This window comes from Centruroides vittatus, unplaced genomic scaffold (assembly GCF_030686945.1).
Source record: "Centruroides vittatus isolate TY-2023 unplaced genomic scaffold, ASM3068694v2 contig_93, whole genome shotgun sequence".
Lineage (NCBI taxonomy): Eukaryota > Metazoa > Arthropoda > Arachnida > Scorpiones > Buthidae > Centruroides > Centruroides vittatus.
In genome coordinates, this window is record NW_027122616.1 from 389,130 (window position 1) to 404,903 (window position 15,774).

Here is a 15,774-nt window from a genome sequence, read left to right on the forward strand (position 1 = left end):
TGAAATGAAATAGCACGAAATCTTGTGTAATGTCTTTAGATAACATAAGAAATAACAATTGAATTAAGTGATTATCATACAGCTGTAATAAGAAGCAGACTCAAATATAGAAATCCTTTTTTTTTTTTCATCATAAATATTTTCAAACCAATGCTGGGTTGCAATTTTTAATCATGTTTAAATTTAAAAAATCAAGCGAGTTTTGGTCCAGACTAGAAGTTTGTATACAGTTAATCAGAGGTTCTGGCCCATAAGGTTTCCATATCTGGTCTCGATTTTCATCTCTCTAATTCTATTTTTGAGATTGAGGAAGGTTGGACGGACTGACAGACAGATGACAGTAGGAATCTAGTTTTACAATTTGAAAATTGAAGTCCAAAAAATAGTGAATTTGAAAAAGTGAACAGAATTAAATGGCACACTGATCGACCGATATAATATATCGGGAAAATTTATATCAAATATAGATTCTTATATTTTAGCAATAATTGCATAAAATTATCGTTTACTGTATTTTTTCTATGTAAGATATATTAAAATTAATAATGATATGGGGTTTATTTTATTTTTTTTTCTTTTGTAACTAAGTAGTAACAGATTGGTTTACAAATTACAGTAGTAACTCTTACATATAAAAACAGGATAATGTTACCACAGTAACCTAATATACACTGACTCAATCAATACTATAAATTGTAAACATTACTATTGACCTAGTGTGTTGTTTACCTATTTATTATATAATGGAAACTTAAAAGACAAAAGCAAGGGTAATTACAATTTGGGATACAAGTTTCGAAAGAATCAAACTTCTAGATGTTTTTATGAAATTTATGGTATAATAGAGATTGGGAGACGAGCCGGTTTGTCTATTACACACAAATGTAGCGAAGAAATGCTATATTTAATTTGTATGAAGTACTATTATTTTTTATAAAAACAAAAATAACGACGACAATGGGAATTGATGTGCTTATTTTTTCCTCACTTAAATGCCGTTAGATTTAAAGTCAAGAAATGATCGATTTACCATATTTACTGAAATGTAACATACACTTTTTCAGGTTTTAGTATCTATGAAAATAGGGTGCGTCTTGGATTTGACATACTGCGTGATTATTAGCAATATCTAGTGTTATGTGACAATAGAATTAATGACTTAGAGAAATGTCTTATTTCTTTATCACTGTAAATCACTAATTCTATTATGCCATTTTAATGTTTTTATTAGACCAATATTTGTAATAGAAAATATTTAAGAAGTCAACTTAGCTCAATCTTATTAGTCTATTACAGTAATGTCATAAGTACGGCGAGTGATCGGATAACGAACACTTTTGCGAAAGATTTTAATGTTCAGACAATGAACACTTCATAGAACATACAGAAAAAGAATCGACATAAAATAGTGAATACCGATTGGTCTTCCCTTGTCTCCAGGTGACAATTTTAAACCTTTTGGAACTCCGAAGACGTGGACGTGCATGCTCAACCCAATACTGATCAGATAGTGTTCCTCTGAATTTTGAAACTCTCCCTTGTAATTCCAGCTTTTTGCTTATCTTTCTGACAAATAATTTTTTATAGTCTTTGCGAGACTGTCAGGTGAGTACTCATGAAGTTTTGTGTCAGTTTTTATTTACGAAAGGCGAGAGTTTAACTGTCCTATTGGATATTCGTTAACGTTTTAATACCAAATTTCGAATTTCATTCGGGCTTGCATTTAAATAATTTTTTGTGCACTAATTGATTTCTGTTCTTTAATTTTTGTAAGTGCTTTTCTGAACTTATTATTTAAAAAAGAAACTGATAATATTATGGAGCATAAAAAGAGTGGAGTGTCAAGAACTGTGCTCACCGTAGAAATCAAGCAAGAGATAATACCCAAGGTAGAGAGAGTGCAGAAGATTCCTGATGGTGCTAGGCAGTGTGGCTTGAACAGGTCTACAGTAAACACAATCTTAGCTATGAAAGATATATCAATAAGTCGCAAACAATTAACGATCTTTTGAAGAAGTGGGAGGATGTCAGAACAATGGGCATCCAAATGGCATCCAAACCAGAATGAGGTTAATAGGCTTGGGATCTTTACAATTATAATACTATTAATTACTTTCAAAAAATCCCGAAGAATGGAGAAAAGCAATTGACATTGGACAGATTCTTTAACCCCCACAAATGGAAAAAAAAAAGACAAGTAAAAATGCAAGACTGTATATGTATTTTTATTATTACATGTAAATAAATGTAGTAAGAAAGTATATATTTTTTATTTTTTGGAGTCTCTAGAACGAATTAATCAAATTCCCATAAAATCTCATGCTAAATCACTAATCGGTTAACAAACAAAGTCTTGGAATGGATTATGTTTGTTAACCAATCACTCACTGTACTTGGATGAAAATCTCAAGAAAAGTTGTGCAACATTCTTTTTCAAGAAATGTTTTATTTTCGACGGTTCAAATGGCATCGAGTATGATTACAGCTGTGATGTAAACATCGAATCTACTATTGATTAGTGCATAGTTTTAGTTAACTAAAACTAAAACAACATTAGTTTTCATTCAGAAGAGCCTAACATGAAAAGTGAAGGAGTTTTCAACTTCAATACCATAGAAACCAGTGATATATAACTTACTTTACATGCAGTAAATACCAAACAAATTTATAAACAAACATCTTTACTTTCGGCTTTGTGGATGCATAGCTTTAAACGAATTTATGTCAACAGAATTGATTCTGTTGACATGAATTTGTCTCTTATTGTTTATTTAAAAAATCTATGGGTGATGAGCATTTAGAAATTAAGACACATTGTAGATTCAAGTAAATATGGTGTCTAGTTAAAATTTAAAGGTGGCAAATTTATGTGGTGACTACAGAAAATAGGCTGGCTAAGATCAACCACTTTGCTATGAGATATGAGAAGTTCTTATAAAATTACCAGTGCTACAATTAGGAAAAGAATATATTAAAAAAATGTAAAGAATACTAAATATAACTTCATCAAAAACTGGAACAGTACATATAGAGTTGCAAATCACACCTAAACAAATTTTCCAGCAAATAAACGTAAAAAACTTACAGATCAGACGTTTTTTCCTGAATATGGCAGATAAATTTGTGGCCGAAAATGTTCGATCTGTAAGTTTTTTACGTTTATTTGCTGGAAAATTTGTGTTTAGGTGTGATTTTCGACTCTAAATGTAAAGAAGTGAGAAATCAATAAATGTTTTAATTAGATTCGTCGAGAAATCTGTATTAAAGCCGAACAAACTGCAAGGTTATCAGGCTGTATTAAGGCTAATTTTAATAATTAATTATAAAATAATTTAGCTATTGGTAGGCGATTGGGTTACCGTGTCCCGAATTCCGCTCCTTTTGATTCTTCCTTTTGATTTCTATCTTGATACAGTCAAGATACTTTATAATTATTATAATTAGCCTTATAATCCGGTAGTTTGTTTGGGCTTTAATTCAAAAATTGGATTATGGATTGAATGTTTACATACAGACAGATTTGTATGATAGAAAAGATATTTTGCTTCAAGTTAGATCCTACTGTTTTTCGTTTAATTAAAGAACTAAAAAATTGTACGAGACTTTAATTAGGTATTTTTATTTTTTTATATAATTAGCTAATATATCTATATCATAATATGACGTATCTGTATGCATAATGATATGTATGTAGGTTAGACATATGTCAGTCATTTCACCCATTTATTATGTTATCAAAACAGATATTACAATCGGGTTACTTTAAAATATCGAATCCCCTCGCAAATTGTCGACGTTAAACCTTAAACCGTTATTGTTTTGTCGTAAAAATATTATTACTAGCTTACGATTTGATACATATTACATTATTTCGAAATATTTTAAGCAAGACATTACACCGTTTAAATTTAAAAAGACATTTAATAATTCGGATAGATATTAGATGAATTAAAATATGCAACACAAACAAATTTTACATTAGAAAAAGTAAATAATTCAAAATGATTATTTCTTAATTTATGCAAACCGTCGGATAGTTTTTTGATGGCTCAAACCATAGAAAAAGTTGAATAGTTGTTAACAGTAAGAAATTCTTGGATGGAATCCAGACATTAATTTTGTCCTAGTTCAGGTATATCGAAAGAAGAAATGTAGAATGTAAGGAAAGTAATCAGCTGTTTTTAATTTTGTCTGGATATAATAATATATTGTTATTATTTGAAAAAAATAAATAGAATTCTCTTTATCGAACTTCTTTTTTTAGCATTTATTTAACTCGTAACTTTTTAAACTTACGTTTTAAGGACGATATTATAATGTAATTTCATTCTAGTATTGGATTTTTTAAATTAAATTATTCAATTTATAACAATTACAATCTCGCTAATACTTTTTTGTAATAATAATTTTTAAATACAATATATGATTTGAAGCTGTATATAATATGTATTTATATTATATACAATTTAAATAAAAGGAGAAATTTCGGTTGAAAGGTGAATGGAACGAATGAATCGCAGTTAACAATATTTCGAGCATTATATTTTTGGCTAAAATTTAAAAAATTACAGTCATTTTCTTGACTTAAATGTAGTCATTTAATGTGTTGGACACAAGCCAGTAACAAGCCATTTACAAGCACCAATACGATACATTTTTTTCTCATTATTATAAATTTTTTACTTTAGTCATTGAAAGTTAAGAACAAGATATAAACTTTGTAATAAAATTAACGTTTATGCTTGCGATAAGTATTATATTTCCTCTTCCAACAGAATTTGATTTAAAAGAGATTTTATTTTTTGCAAAATGTTAAAAATTGCAGCTTTAAAAGTGTAATAGTTGGTCAAATATGATTATCTTTCTTTTTTAAAACAATATTACTGTGCCGTACGCATAAATTTACCATTAGATAACCGTGTTTGTTAATTTACAGGGTAATTAAATCTTAAATTTTGTCATAAATACGCTAAACCAATTTTATATTCGTAACAGAAATAAGCTTTTATAAACAAAAATTTATTTAAAAATCCCTTTAATTATCATCGTCGGACACGTTCGGGTTCAGAACCGGCATTTGAGGCGGGCAAAAATATCATTTCTTACAATAAATTTGTTACGAAAGACACGATGTTGTTGTAATATATAGGATATGACTTTATTGTGATGTCAGTTTAGTAAATCTCAGTATAATGTACGTTGCTAATTGTCGTTAAATGAACATTTATGAGAAATACGAGTATCTCTGCATATTATCACATTGAACAAAAGCTTTCGTCTATACATTTTCTTGACATTGAACCTTATAACAGTAAAACCTGCATTTTCATAAAAATTCATTAGTGTGGTAATTGCCTACTATTTTAGAAGTGTGTGTGTGTTTCTGTATAAATTGCTAAATGTTATCAAATTTACTATGTATATTATTAATAAACCACAATTTAAATAAAATATGATATTCTGTACGTAAATTTTATTATAAGGTTTTAAAATTTAGCTTTTACAATATATAAAAAAAATAGCAAACCTTTGTAATTCAGTAAATGTAAAGTATTTTTACTCAGAAATGGAAATTTATTAGTGTTTTTCTCAATTCTATTGGATTTTTTCTTTATTTTTGGTACGTAAAAACCCAAAAAAAAGAACACACACTATCAAAAATGCAGCCACAAAATGCTAATACATTCAAATAGTAATAAACACACAAAACTCTTCAAAATTTTCATGTTTACAGTGCGTTATGATATCGACATTTTCAGATGTGTTCATTATCAGATACAGAGGAGAATAATACAAAATGACAGTCAAAATTACCATATTATCAGTGTTTTCAACATGGAGCAAAATAGCCATTGTAGTCCCATCAGAGGATGAGCAAGCAAGCAAGCAATGCTTTCAAGATTACACGTCAGCATACGCAAGCATGGAAATTATCATATATGTAGTATCACACTTAAATATCTGTATACGTGTTCTTCAACATAGTTCTGCTTAAGCACAGCTTTATAATAGATTCATCTGCTGGATGTTGTTCACGCGACTTACTTTAGTTCAGACTACTAAAACAAGAACCAAAATGAAAACCAAGGAAGTGGGAGGGATCTGTATCATGACTATATTGATATTGCCAAGCATAATGAAGAGCAAACAATGCAAATGAGGCAGTATTAAGTCAATTTTGTGCCTAATTCTAATGCGCATCCCAATTTTTGAGACCCGAAAAGTCTTAAAAAAGGGGGTCATTAGAAAAAAAATTGGTATAGTAAGTCATTTCAAATTGCTAAAACTGAATTAAATAAAATTAAATTTTAAAAAAATTTACATACACACATATATCTCTAATTACGTGCAATTCAAATTGCATTTTTACAATGAAACTTGATGGGTGTATAGTTTAAAATCACTTTTAGCTATACACCCATCTTCAGGACTCACCTGGAGGAATAAAGATAAATGATGTATTAATTACTAGCTAACATCATCCCATTCACGAGAGAAATACAAATAAGTAAAATAAAAGTGTGTCGTCGTGGTTGCTTTCTCCGCAGTACATACAGGAAATTGAATTTTCTAACGTTTTCATTTTGCAAAAAGAAGTTTGAAGTTTGGGAGTATCCAAAACAGACGTTATAAATATGTATTTGATTGTTTTTATTTTGTTAGTAATTTAATGAATGGGATCTTTCTGTAACTAATTGTATATTATTATAGATGAGAATTTGCATTTGAAAATGTTTTCACACTTAAAGACACTCAAAAACTTTGTTTCTAAGTGTTTTAATTACCTTTGAGTGCTTTGTTGATGATAGAATATCTTCATAATCACTATGATATTTATAATGATGCAATACCAAATATTCTGAAACTACTCAGCACAATATTTAAGGTTTCTATATTCATGCTTTATTCTGTACTATATTTAACTTACAATAGTAATATGCAATGACTATCCTTCATTGAATACATTAATTTTCCCCGGGGCCATTCAGAGTAGAAGCTGGAGATTTTTCTTGTGTTTGGAGAAAAGTTAGGGCCCATAGTGTTTTGTATTCTTATAAATTAATATTATTTTTACTAACAAAAGATAAAATCTTTTATTAGTAAAAATAATATTAATTTATTTCACCAGACTCCAATGGTTTAGACAATAGCAATTTCATATTGCTTCTAGAAAGGCTACGGAGTATCTATTGCCTTTGTTAATTAATGTAAAAGTTGTTCTCAATTTATCCAATAATTCTGAGCCAAAGAAATAGTGGTTTTATATCAACTTTATAATAGTTTGTGAGTTAGCTCGAAGTCACTTTAAATCTGATTTCCGACGGGAAAATTCTGCACTTACGAGATTTGACATTACAAATAACCGTTGTCACGTTCCATATCTTCAATTGTATTTCGTGACATCCAATTAAAAGTCGGATTAAATTGATTGTTTCAATAGTATATTCACAAACAAAGTAGTTATCGCCACACAGAATATCACAATAGCAAAAATCTGATTTTTGTTTTGTATAAATGATTGTTTTAATCTTATTTTAAAGAACAATTACTTGTTTTTTTTTAAATCTAATGTCTAATATCCAATTATAAAATCTAAATTATTTTAAAAAATTTGTTTTTAGCTTATGGCAAAGTCTTTTTGGTTCGTAAACTTGGAGGGCACGATCATCGAAAATTGTATGCAATGAAGGTGTTGAAGAAGGCGTCTATTGTGCAAAAGCAAAAGACGTTAGAACACACAAAAACGGAGAGACAAGTTTTGGAAACAATAAGACAGTCACCTTTTCTAGTTACTCTGCATTATGCCTTTCAAACTGATGCACAATTGCACCTTATTCTTGGTAAGTATATTTTATATTTCTTGAGTATATGTACTTAAAATCATTCTTTTATCCTAAAGGGAGATTTATTTCTTAATAAAGTGTAGAAATTTCAAATAGAATAACCCAAATCGGAGATAACATTATTTATTTGACTGCTAACAACTTTATCGTGATGAAATAAAGCTTAAACATGTCAACACTATTAATCCTGAAAATAAATTATTATCCATCAACAAATGTTAATTTAGAAATAGAAAAAAACACCTGCATATCATGTCTTAAGCTGGTAGTATCCAGCCATAAATATTGAGAAACCACCTGTTTTTTTCTAATGCCTTGTGTAAGTTTTTTAATCACTTGTGATTACAAAATAATGAATATTTCACTTTAGTCATATTCTGAAATATTTAGCACCTTTTTAATAAAAAGAAATGTAGGAATCTTATGTAAATATCAAGTTTTAATCTTATTTTAAACAATAATTATTTATTTTTTAATAAAATAAAATGTTATACATTGCATACATTTTCAGGATTAACGACTAGCAACAGTTTAATTAAAGCAATTTTTCAAGTTAACCATAAACCAAATATGTTATTAAAAACATAATTCACTGTATTAAGTTTGTTTAATGATTGTTGTAAGAGTATAATACAATAAACAAAACACAACAAAAACTATTAACATGTCTGCTACCAGTATAAGATCAATTTCCCTACCAATGTGCCTTAGTTTTTTTATTTTTCATAATATATATGTTAGAAGTGTCAAATTTTTCCTCGAAAAATAGGACGTAGCGCTTGATTTGCGCCTATAAAAAAACTAATGTACAGAATACTAATGCAAATCAACTGGATGAAATATATTCTTTGAAGGGTACAGTAAGATAATAATAAACTTTCTCCCTTATAATTAAACTTTGAGGGCACGCATAAATGTCCTCGTCGTATTAGGCGAGGCAGTATAAGATGCTCCGAGGTATCTTCGGCACCGAATACATTAATAATCACATCACTCTAAGAAATATCACTCTTTGATTATAAATGATATAGCTCAATGTAATTTGGCATTCGTTTGGCTTTAATATATTACTATCAGGTTTGGATGCTTATATTTGGAGAAGAACAAATTAAACAGATTTAAAACAATGTTTATGAATTAAAAACTTTAAATAATAAACAATGTTCTTTAAATTAGTATTTTTCTCTTTGCAAATGCTTTGTAGTTGTAAGAAATTAAATTTTTATAGTTATTATAGCCCATTCCTGGTACTAAACTTAAATCAATTAATTAAAATAAACCAAAAGCCAAATTATTGTACTTGGTTTAATCATATGTATATGAGCTATAAATTGTCAACAATGTTAGTTTATCTAAATTATTAATCTGTAATCTCTTTCTTAATTTTCATATTGAAGTAATAATAATGCTGCTCATTATATACAAAATGAGTAATAATTTACTTAGACTTATTTACTCTTAGCTTTAGCCATAGATCAGAATGAATATGCTAATAATTAGAGTAATTTTAAATTTATTTAAGTAATTATGGATCTACTGCCTACAAAATCTGCATCAATGTAAATACAATGCTTCTAACAAAAAAAATTTGGCATATTTTAGACAGAAAAGTAATGCAAATAATACAAGAATGGCTATTCGGGTGATATTTTTATTGTATGTTTTTGAGACGACGAAAATCGTCGAAGTGGGTTGTTTTTCTTACAGAATACCGACGAGTATTATTTAAACTTTTGTAGCATTGACGATACAGAAAGCACAAGAAAAAACTTTTTATCGGAGTTTTATAACAACACGAAAGTTCTTTATTATCAAATTTAACTTTTTCAAATGTTCAAGTTTGCTTAAACCTTGTTTTTAGAAATTAAGGAAGGCATTCTAAACGTCTCCAATAAAGTAGGAAACGGTCGACAAGTTTCTTTGTATTTACGAGGATATTTTTAAGATGGACTCGTCTTCTAATGACAGGCTTAAGAAGTCCAAAAGTATTAGGAAAATTGTCTGTAATAAGGCAGGTTTTCTTCTCTCGAATTAGTTTTGTCAAATAGTTAAAATTGTGTCTCGATAAAAGATCCGACAAATTAATTTTAGAAGCATAACAATCGGATTTTTTTAACACGCAGATAAGTAGCTTCTAAAGTAAATTACAAAAACTGTTGTATTTATCGGCATAACTTCAGTATAATTTTATTTTTGAGCAGTAATAAGTTATGTTCATTCATATAATATATATTATTTATATATATATATAGAATATTTTAAAGTTTTCTTAATAGTTACAGTAAAACTAGTACACTTGTTTAAATTTAATTGAAAACAAAGAACATATCTTGCAACCGATCAAAAGATTTTTTTATATGGAACATGTTTATATACATTACATTTTGCTTGTAGCTCCATTTTTTTAAATATTAAGAACAATTATAGTTTATTTTCAGTTCAAACGTTATATTTAGAAGTTCCCATACATCAGAAATCACTTTATAAAAATTAGTTTCCCTTTATACTTAGTAGCAGTAGTTTCTCTGCAATTTCTCACTGAACTAATGACCTACATACGACGGCTCGGCTTATTTCATATGTTTACATATTTCAAATTAAATCTGTATTCCTGACCTCATTTTTGTTTAAAATGCCTTCATTTCTTTTGCATCAGCATCTATTATAAATTTTTATTTTTACATAATTTCCTTGTAACCGTTTCGATTGTATATGTAAAAACAGTTACCGGAAAGAAGGCAAATTAAACTACTGTACCGCTTTAATTTGTACGCCGTCTAAATTAACTCGTCGGGTCTCAGATACGTTTAAAATCTGAAATGACGAGTTTTTAGTATGATAAAGTAACGCGCGTTAAAATATGCGGTGATGAAAGCAAATTGTGTACAAAACAATAATGAATATTTCAACATATATTTGTAATTTTCTAAATTTTATGAGTCATAATTTATTATATTTAAAACACGGTACAAAACTGAGATGATGATGATTGCTCCAAACATCATTACAAATCGTCTTGATCAGTTATAGTTCTAACAATAAAATAGCTATTTAGTGCTTCGTTATCTAAACTTTATATGTATAATTTGAAAGCCGTTTGAATAATATCAATACAGTTTAGGAATGGAAGTATGTTAACTTATTATTCAATGGATTTGAGCACATTACTTTTTTTTTTATTTGTAGATACAATCTTGGAACCTTTACATTTACATGGTGGTCCAAAAACTAGTTAATCGAAGATAATTTATCAATAATTTAGTGTAGATGTTTTTACGTGCTCGGACGGTAATAAGGCTTTATATCGGAGAACTTGAAAATATTCTATAATGTTTCATCTTTTATGAAATTTCTAACAAAAACTATTTGTGGTTAATCAATTTGTGGCCAATTTTACATTAATGTATTTACGTTAGATTTGTCGATAGATCGAGAAAGACGTGTCGGCGTAATGGTACTAGCTTAGAGGACGGTACATTGCATAAATTACGAAACATTCGCAGCTTCTTTAAGTTATGGAAGATCGAAGCCATGTAAATGAATAATAAGATGTATACAAATATTGAATGCAGTTACATATGTATTATTATATAACTAGACTAAACTGTTAAATCATCGTACAGTTATATAAAATGAATTATAGTAATTAAAGAAAGTCTTCTTGTTAACAGATACACTAGTCCAAATTTGATCAAAAACATTATTTCGATTGTAGAAAATTTTATCAGTCATCTTTACGTTAAAGACTAACACATTATAAATTTACTATATATAAATATCTTATATTTAGAACACTATTAACTCTATTCTAAATTACTATAAATTTACTGAAGTGTCAGCTTTAGGCAAATAATATGGAATTAATGATTATAAAAACTGATAAGGATCTGTCCCAATTGATTTGGTTGTTTAACTAAGTTGATATGTTGTGATGATAGAGATTTGTAGTATTATCATGCATGACCTAAATGAAACTTAGTATGAATATGCATTATATATAAATGAAATATACTTATGTTCTTACATAAATGTCTAGTTTCCTGACTAGTAAATCTATATTGAATATGGTTGTAAAATGTACCTAAAACTCATTCACGGCATATTAAATAAGATATAAGCATGCAGCCGTCAAATTTTGATACAATGGATTAATAGAGGAAAGTGTTGTTCTGATAATTCCAATTGTCTGTTGTACCTGAAATGTCATTGTCGACTACAAAACAAAATATTCTAGGACAGTGATTCCCAAACTTTTTTGAGCCTCTGCTCCCTTGGTTTCATAAACTTATACCCAATGCTCCTAACTTGTTTTTCCTTGTGTGAGAAAGGCTTGGAAATATTCTTAGAAAAACTTTTCTACAAACCTCACTTTGTGTGCTTACTGTACATTTTCCTCCATATCTGGAAACCATTAAATACAATTTTTCTTCTTACCTGTTTAATGGATTAAAGGGATCATTTGGTTAGGGCACTGACTCCAGCATCCCTCTAGGTTTACTTGTCACCACCTAGGGGATGATAGCATCTGTTTTGGCAACCACTGTTCTAGGACGTGCACATATAATCTACATTAAAGTAAATATGAGAGGAAACACTACATTTTTTAGCGGGGATGTAAATAATAGCTACCGATAGTTATCTAGAAGATATATACTAGAAGACACTGGTAATTATAATTTGATATTCAAATCCATCCAACAAATAAAGCGATAATAAATACAAATACGTTGCACTAACCTTGTGTAGCTTTGCAAAATAAATTTTGAAGATAGAAGCATTAGAGACTGGAACATTTAAAAATCAGAATCTAACTCATATTGCTCCAGAAAAACTTACAGAACACCCGAAGAAGACCCTAGAAATGGGTTGAAAACATTAGTGTTACGTTCTAAATATTATCTGCAAAGCTACACAAGGTTAGCGCGACGCATTTGAATTTGATATTCTAAAGATATCTCCCAAATGAGTCTATGATTCGCTCATTGGGTAAAATAGAAATTCGTCTTAAATGTAATTTTCTGAGTTGAATCTACATTTATATAATTAAATAGCTAGTCAAAATGATTTACTTTCAAGTCCATAATTTAGCACTTAACTAAATATCGTTAAGTTCTATTAATAAATTTAAAAAATTTTTCAGATTACATTTGTGGAGGAGAATTGTTCACTCATCTATATAACCGAGAACATTTTATGGAAAGTGAAGTTAGAATATACATTGGCGAAATCATTTTAGCCTTGGAACATTTACATAAGGTATATTTTTATATATTTCAATAAAGTATACTGTATATTATGTCAAGTTTTTAAAAATAGAAATTCGTAAAGTTTCAAAACTAAACAAAGATTTTGCTTATAATAAACATTTAGAACGTAATAAAACATTACTTAAACAAGAAGGTAAAGGCTTTAATGAGCTAAGATTTTCTAAAGTTTCAAGTAACAGATACACAATAATGACAAACCATCTCTACTAGTATTGAAGTTTATAATTTAAAAAGAATACGACTGCAGTATAGATAATATTTCGATGCAGATAATAATTTTTCTTGCCAACGTACTAAATAATCCTCATTGAATAAAATGTAATGATAGATGAAGCGATAAAAATCATGTGATATGTATAAAACTATCCATTTTTTGTCTACAGCGTTTGCATTTATCAGTTCATCTTAAATCAAAATAATTATTTTTTAATTCTACTTCTACATATGCACATTGTTTAAAGTAATTACGTTTCCAAATCACAAAATATTAAATGATTAGATTATATATCGGGTATTAAAAAGAAAATAATAATGACTCTACATAAATAATTTAAACAAAATGAATTAGACTAAGATATAGCAATCGGCGAAACGATCGCCGTAACGAATCGGGCCACTTTGCTGCTACTATTAATAATTAATTTCTAAGTTATATGGCACTAGAGGTAGGCTTTAGGCCCCATCTCTTATTAAATTTAATATTTACTAAATAATTTAGAGGTGGCACCTAACACCTACCTCTAACTTACCAAATAACATAAAAATTAATTATTAATAATAGCGATAAAGTAGCCCAATTCGTTACGGCAATTGCTTTGCTTATTATTAAAAACAGTTCTGAGATGTTTATAGATATAGGAATCAATACTTTTAATAGAACAGAATGCTTTTAAATCTTCTGGTTGAACCACCTCAGTGGCATTCTGAAAGAACAGCTTTGAAATGTAATATATTAAACATTATGTGTTGTATAAACCATAACCAGTTTCAGCCTCACTCATTATTTTGATGTAACTGTTTTAATTAAGCTATAAAATTTCAATAAGAAACTGGTTAATATTAAAAAGTTTAAAAATTATAATTACAGTATTTTTAATATGTTAATTTGGCTTTTATTAAGGAATATAAATAAATAAATATATATATATACTTTAATTATGTCATTTAATTGCATGACTTGGATTTATGATTTCTAATATAAAAAAATATTGTTCTTTGTATTTGTTTTATCAATGAAATATCAGCTTACAAATAAAAAAGTCATTGATTGTAGTCTATTTATAAAACATTCGGCGCATAAAATATGTTTATTAATGTATATATTTGTATGATAATTTTTAAGAGATGAAGTTTATATGATTCTTACTTAATTCATTGACAAATATGTTAAAATTATAACTGTACGAACGTATAATTGTCTTCGAATTTAAAACTAAAAAATAAATTCAATATTTTCTAGCTTGGCATCATATATAGAGACATAAAATTGGAGAATATTTTATTAGATTCCAGCGGTCATGTTGTTCTAACAGATTTTGGACTTAGTAAAGAATTTCTACCTCATGAAACGGTAAATAATTCATTTTTCTAATTTTAAACTATAGGGGTCAAATTTTTTAAACCGAAATTTATCAAGTAAAAATATCTTTCTAAACACTATCAAATATTTTAAATTATAACTATTAGCGATAATAGCATATTATCTGTTGTTTAAAGATCTATTTTAAAGCCCTTTTTATCTCAATATCTGAAGGTTATTACTAAATTTAGTTCACTTAACTGATTATAAGTATAATTATATATATATAAGGGTCAACTTTATTTGCATATACATGTGTGTAATAATAACAGAAGTGTTAACACAAATTTTAATGCCACAATAATTTAAAATGAGTCCGCTCGTAAAATTTATAAATCGTTATTCGTATGTCGTGCAACTCCTTACTTCTATAAAATTAATTTTATTGGAATAAGATACATAAATTTTTTCCTCCTTTGGATCAAAATATATATATATATATTATACCTCAAATGGAATTCTCTTCTTTTTGAAAGTATAAAACAAAGCATTTTGGTTTAAGATACTTTGTTTCCAATTACTTATTAGTCATTGAAAATGAATTATAAACAAAATTCACTTTTCAGAAGGGTTTCTAGTTAACGTAAAGTTAAAGTAAAATGAGAGAAAAATCACTGAAAAATTAAGTAAATGTAAACACTTGATTTGTATTTCTCGCTCAATGTTGTAATGTGGTGCTAGCAAACACTTGCACCACGTTACAACATTGAGCAACCCACAACTCGTGAAGGTCGCATGGGGTCCAGGTAGTATAACCGACAACACATCTGCACAGTTTGCAGGAGTTGCAGGTTCGAGTCTATGCTCAGACCTATTTTTTTCTTCCAGAACTTTCTAAGTAAAAATTAAGTATTAATTTATTTGTAATTATTAAATTTATCAAGAGATGGAAACTTAACCACCTATCTCTAATCAAATAAATTTACAAATATTTATTAAAATTATCCTTAAAATAGCCCGATAATGTGGTAGTTTATTTGGCTTTATTTAAATAATCGGGTTAGGAATTGAATGATTATATATTCATTTTCATTTTATGAATGGTCTTAGTAAGCAGTTTTAGCAAATTGTCTTTTATATAAGA

The 15,774-nt window shown here is 28.1% G+C and overlaps 1 protein-coding gene across 1 annotated transcript in view; it reads left to right on the forward strand.

The window, feature by feature from the left end:
- Positions 1-15,774, forward strand: part of LOC136984818 (ribosomal protein S6 kinase alpha-5-like) — a 137,908-nt gene that overhangs the window by 96,667 nt on the left and 25,467 nt on the right. The window contains exons 3-5 of the mRNA XM_067281961.1: positions 7,623-7,841; positions 12,985-13,100; positions 14,571-14,681. Coding sequence (XP_067138062.1) covers positions 7,623-7,841; positions 12,985-13,100; positions 14,571-14,681 — 446 coding nt within the window. The remainder of the gene's footprint in view (positions 1-7,622; positions 7,842-12,984; positions 13,101-14,570; positions 14,682-15,774) is intronic.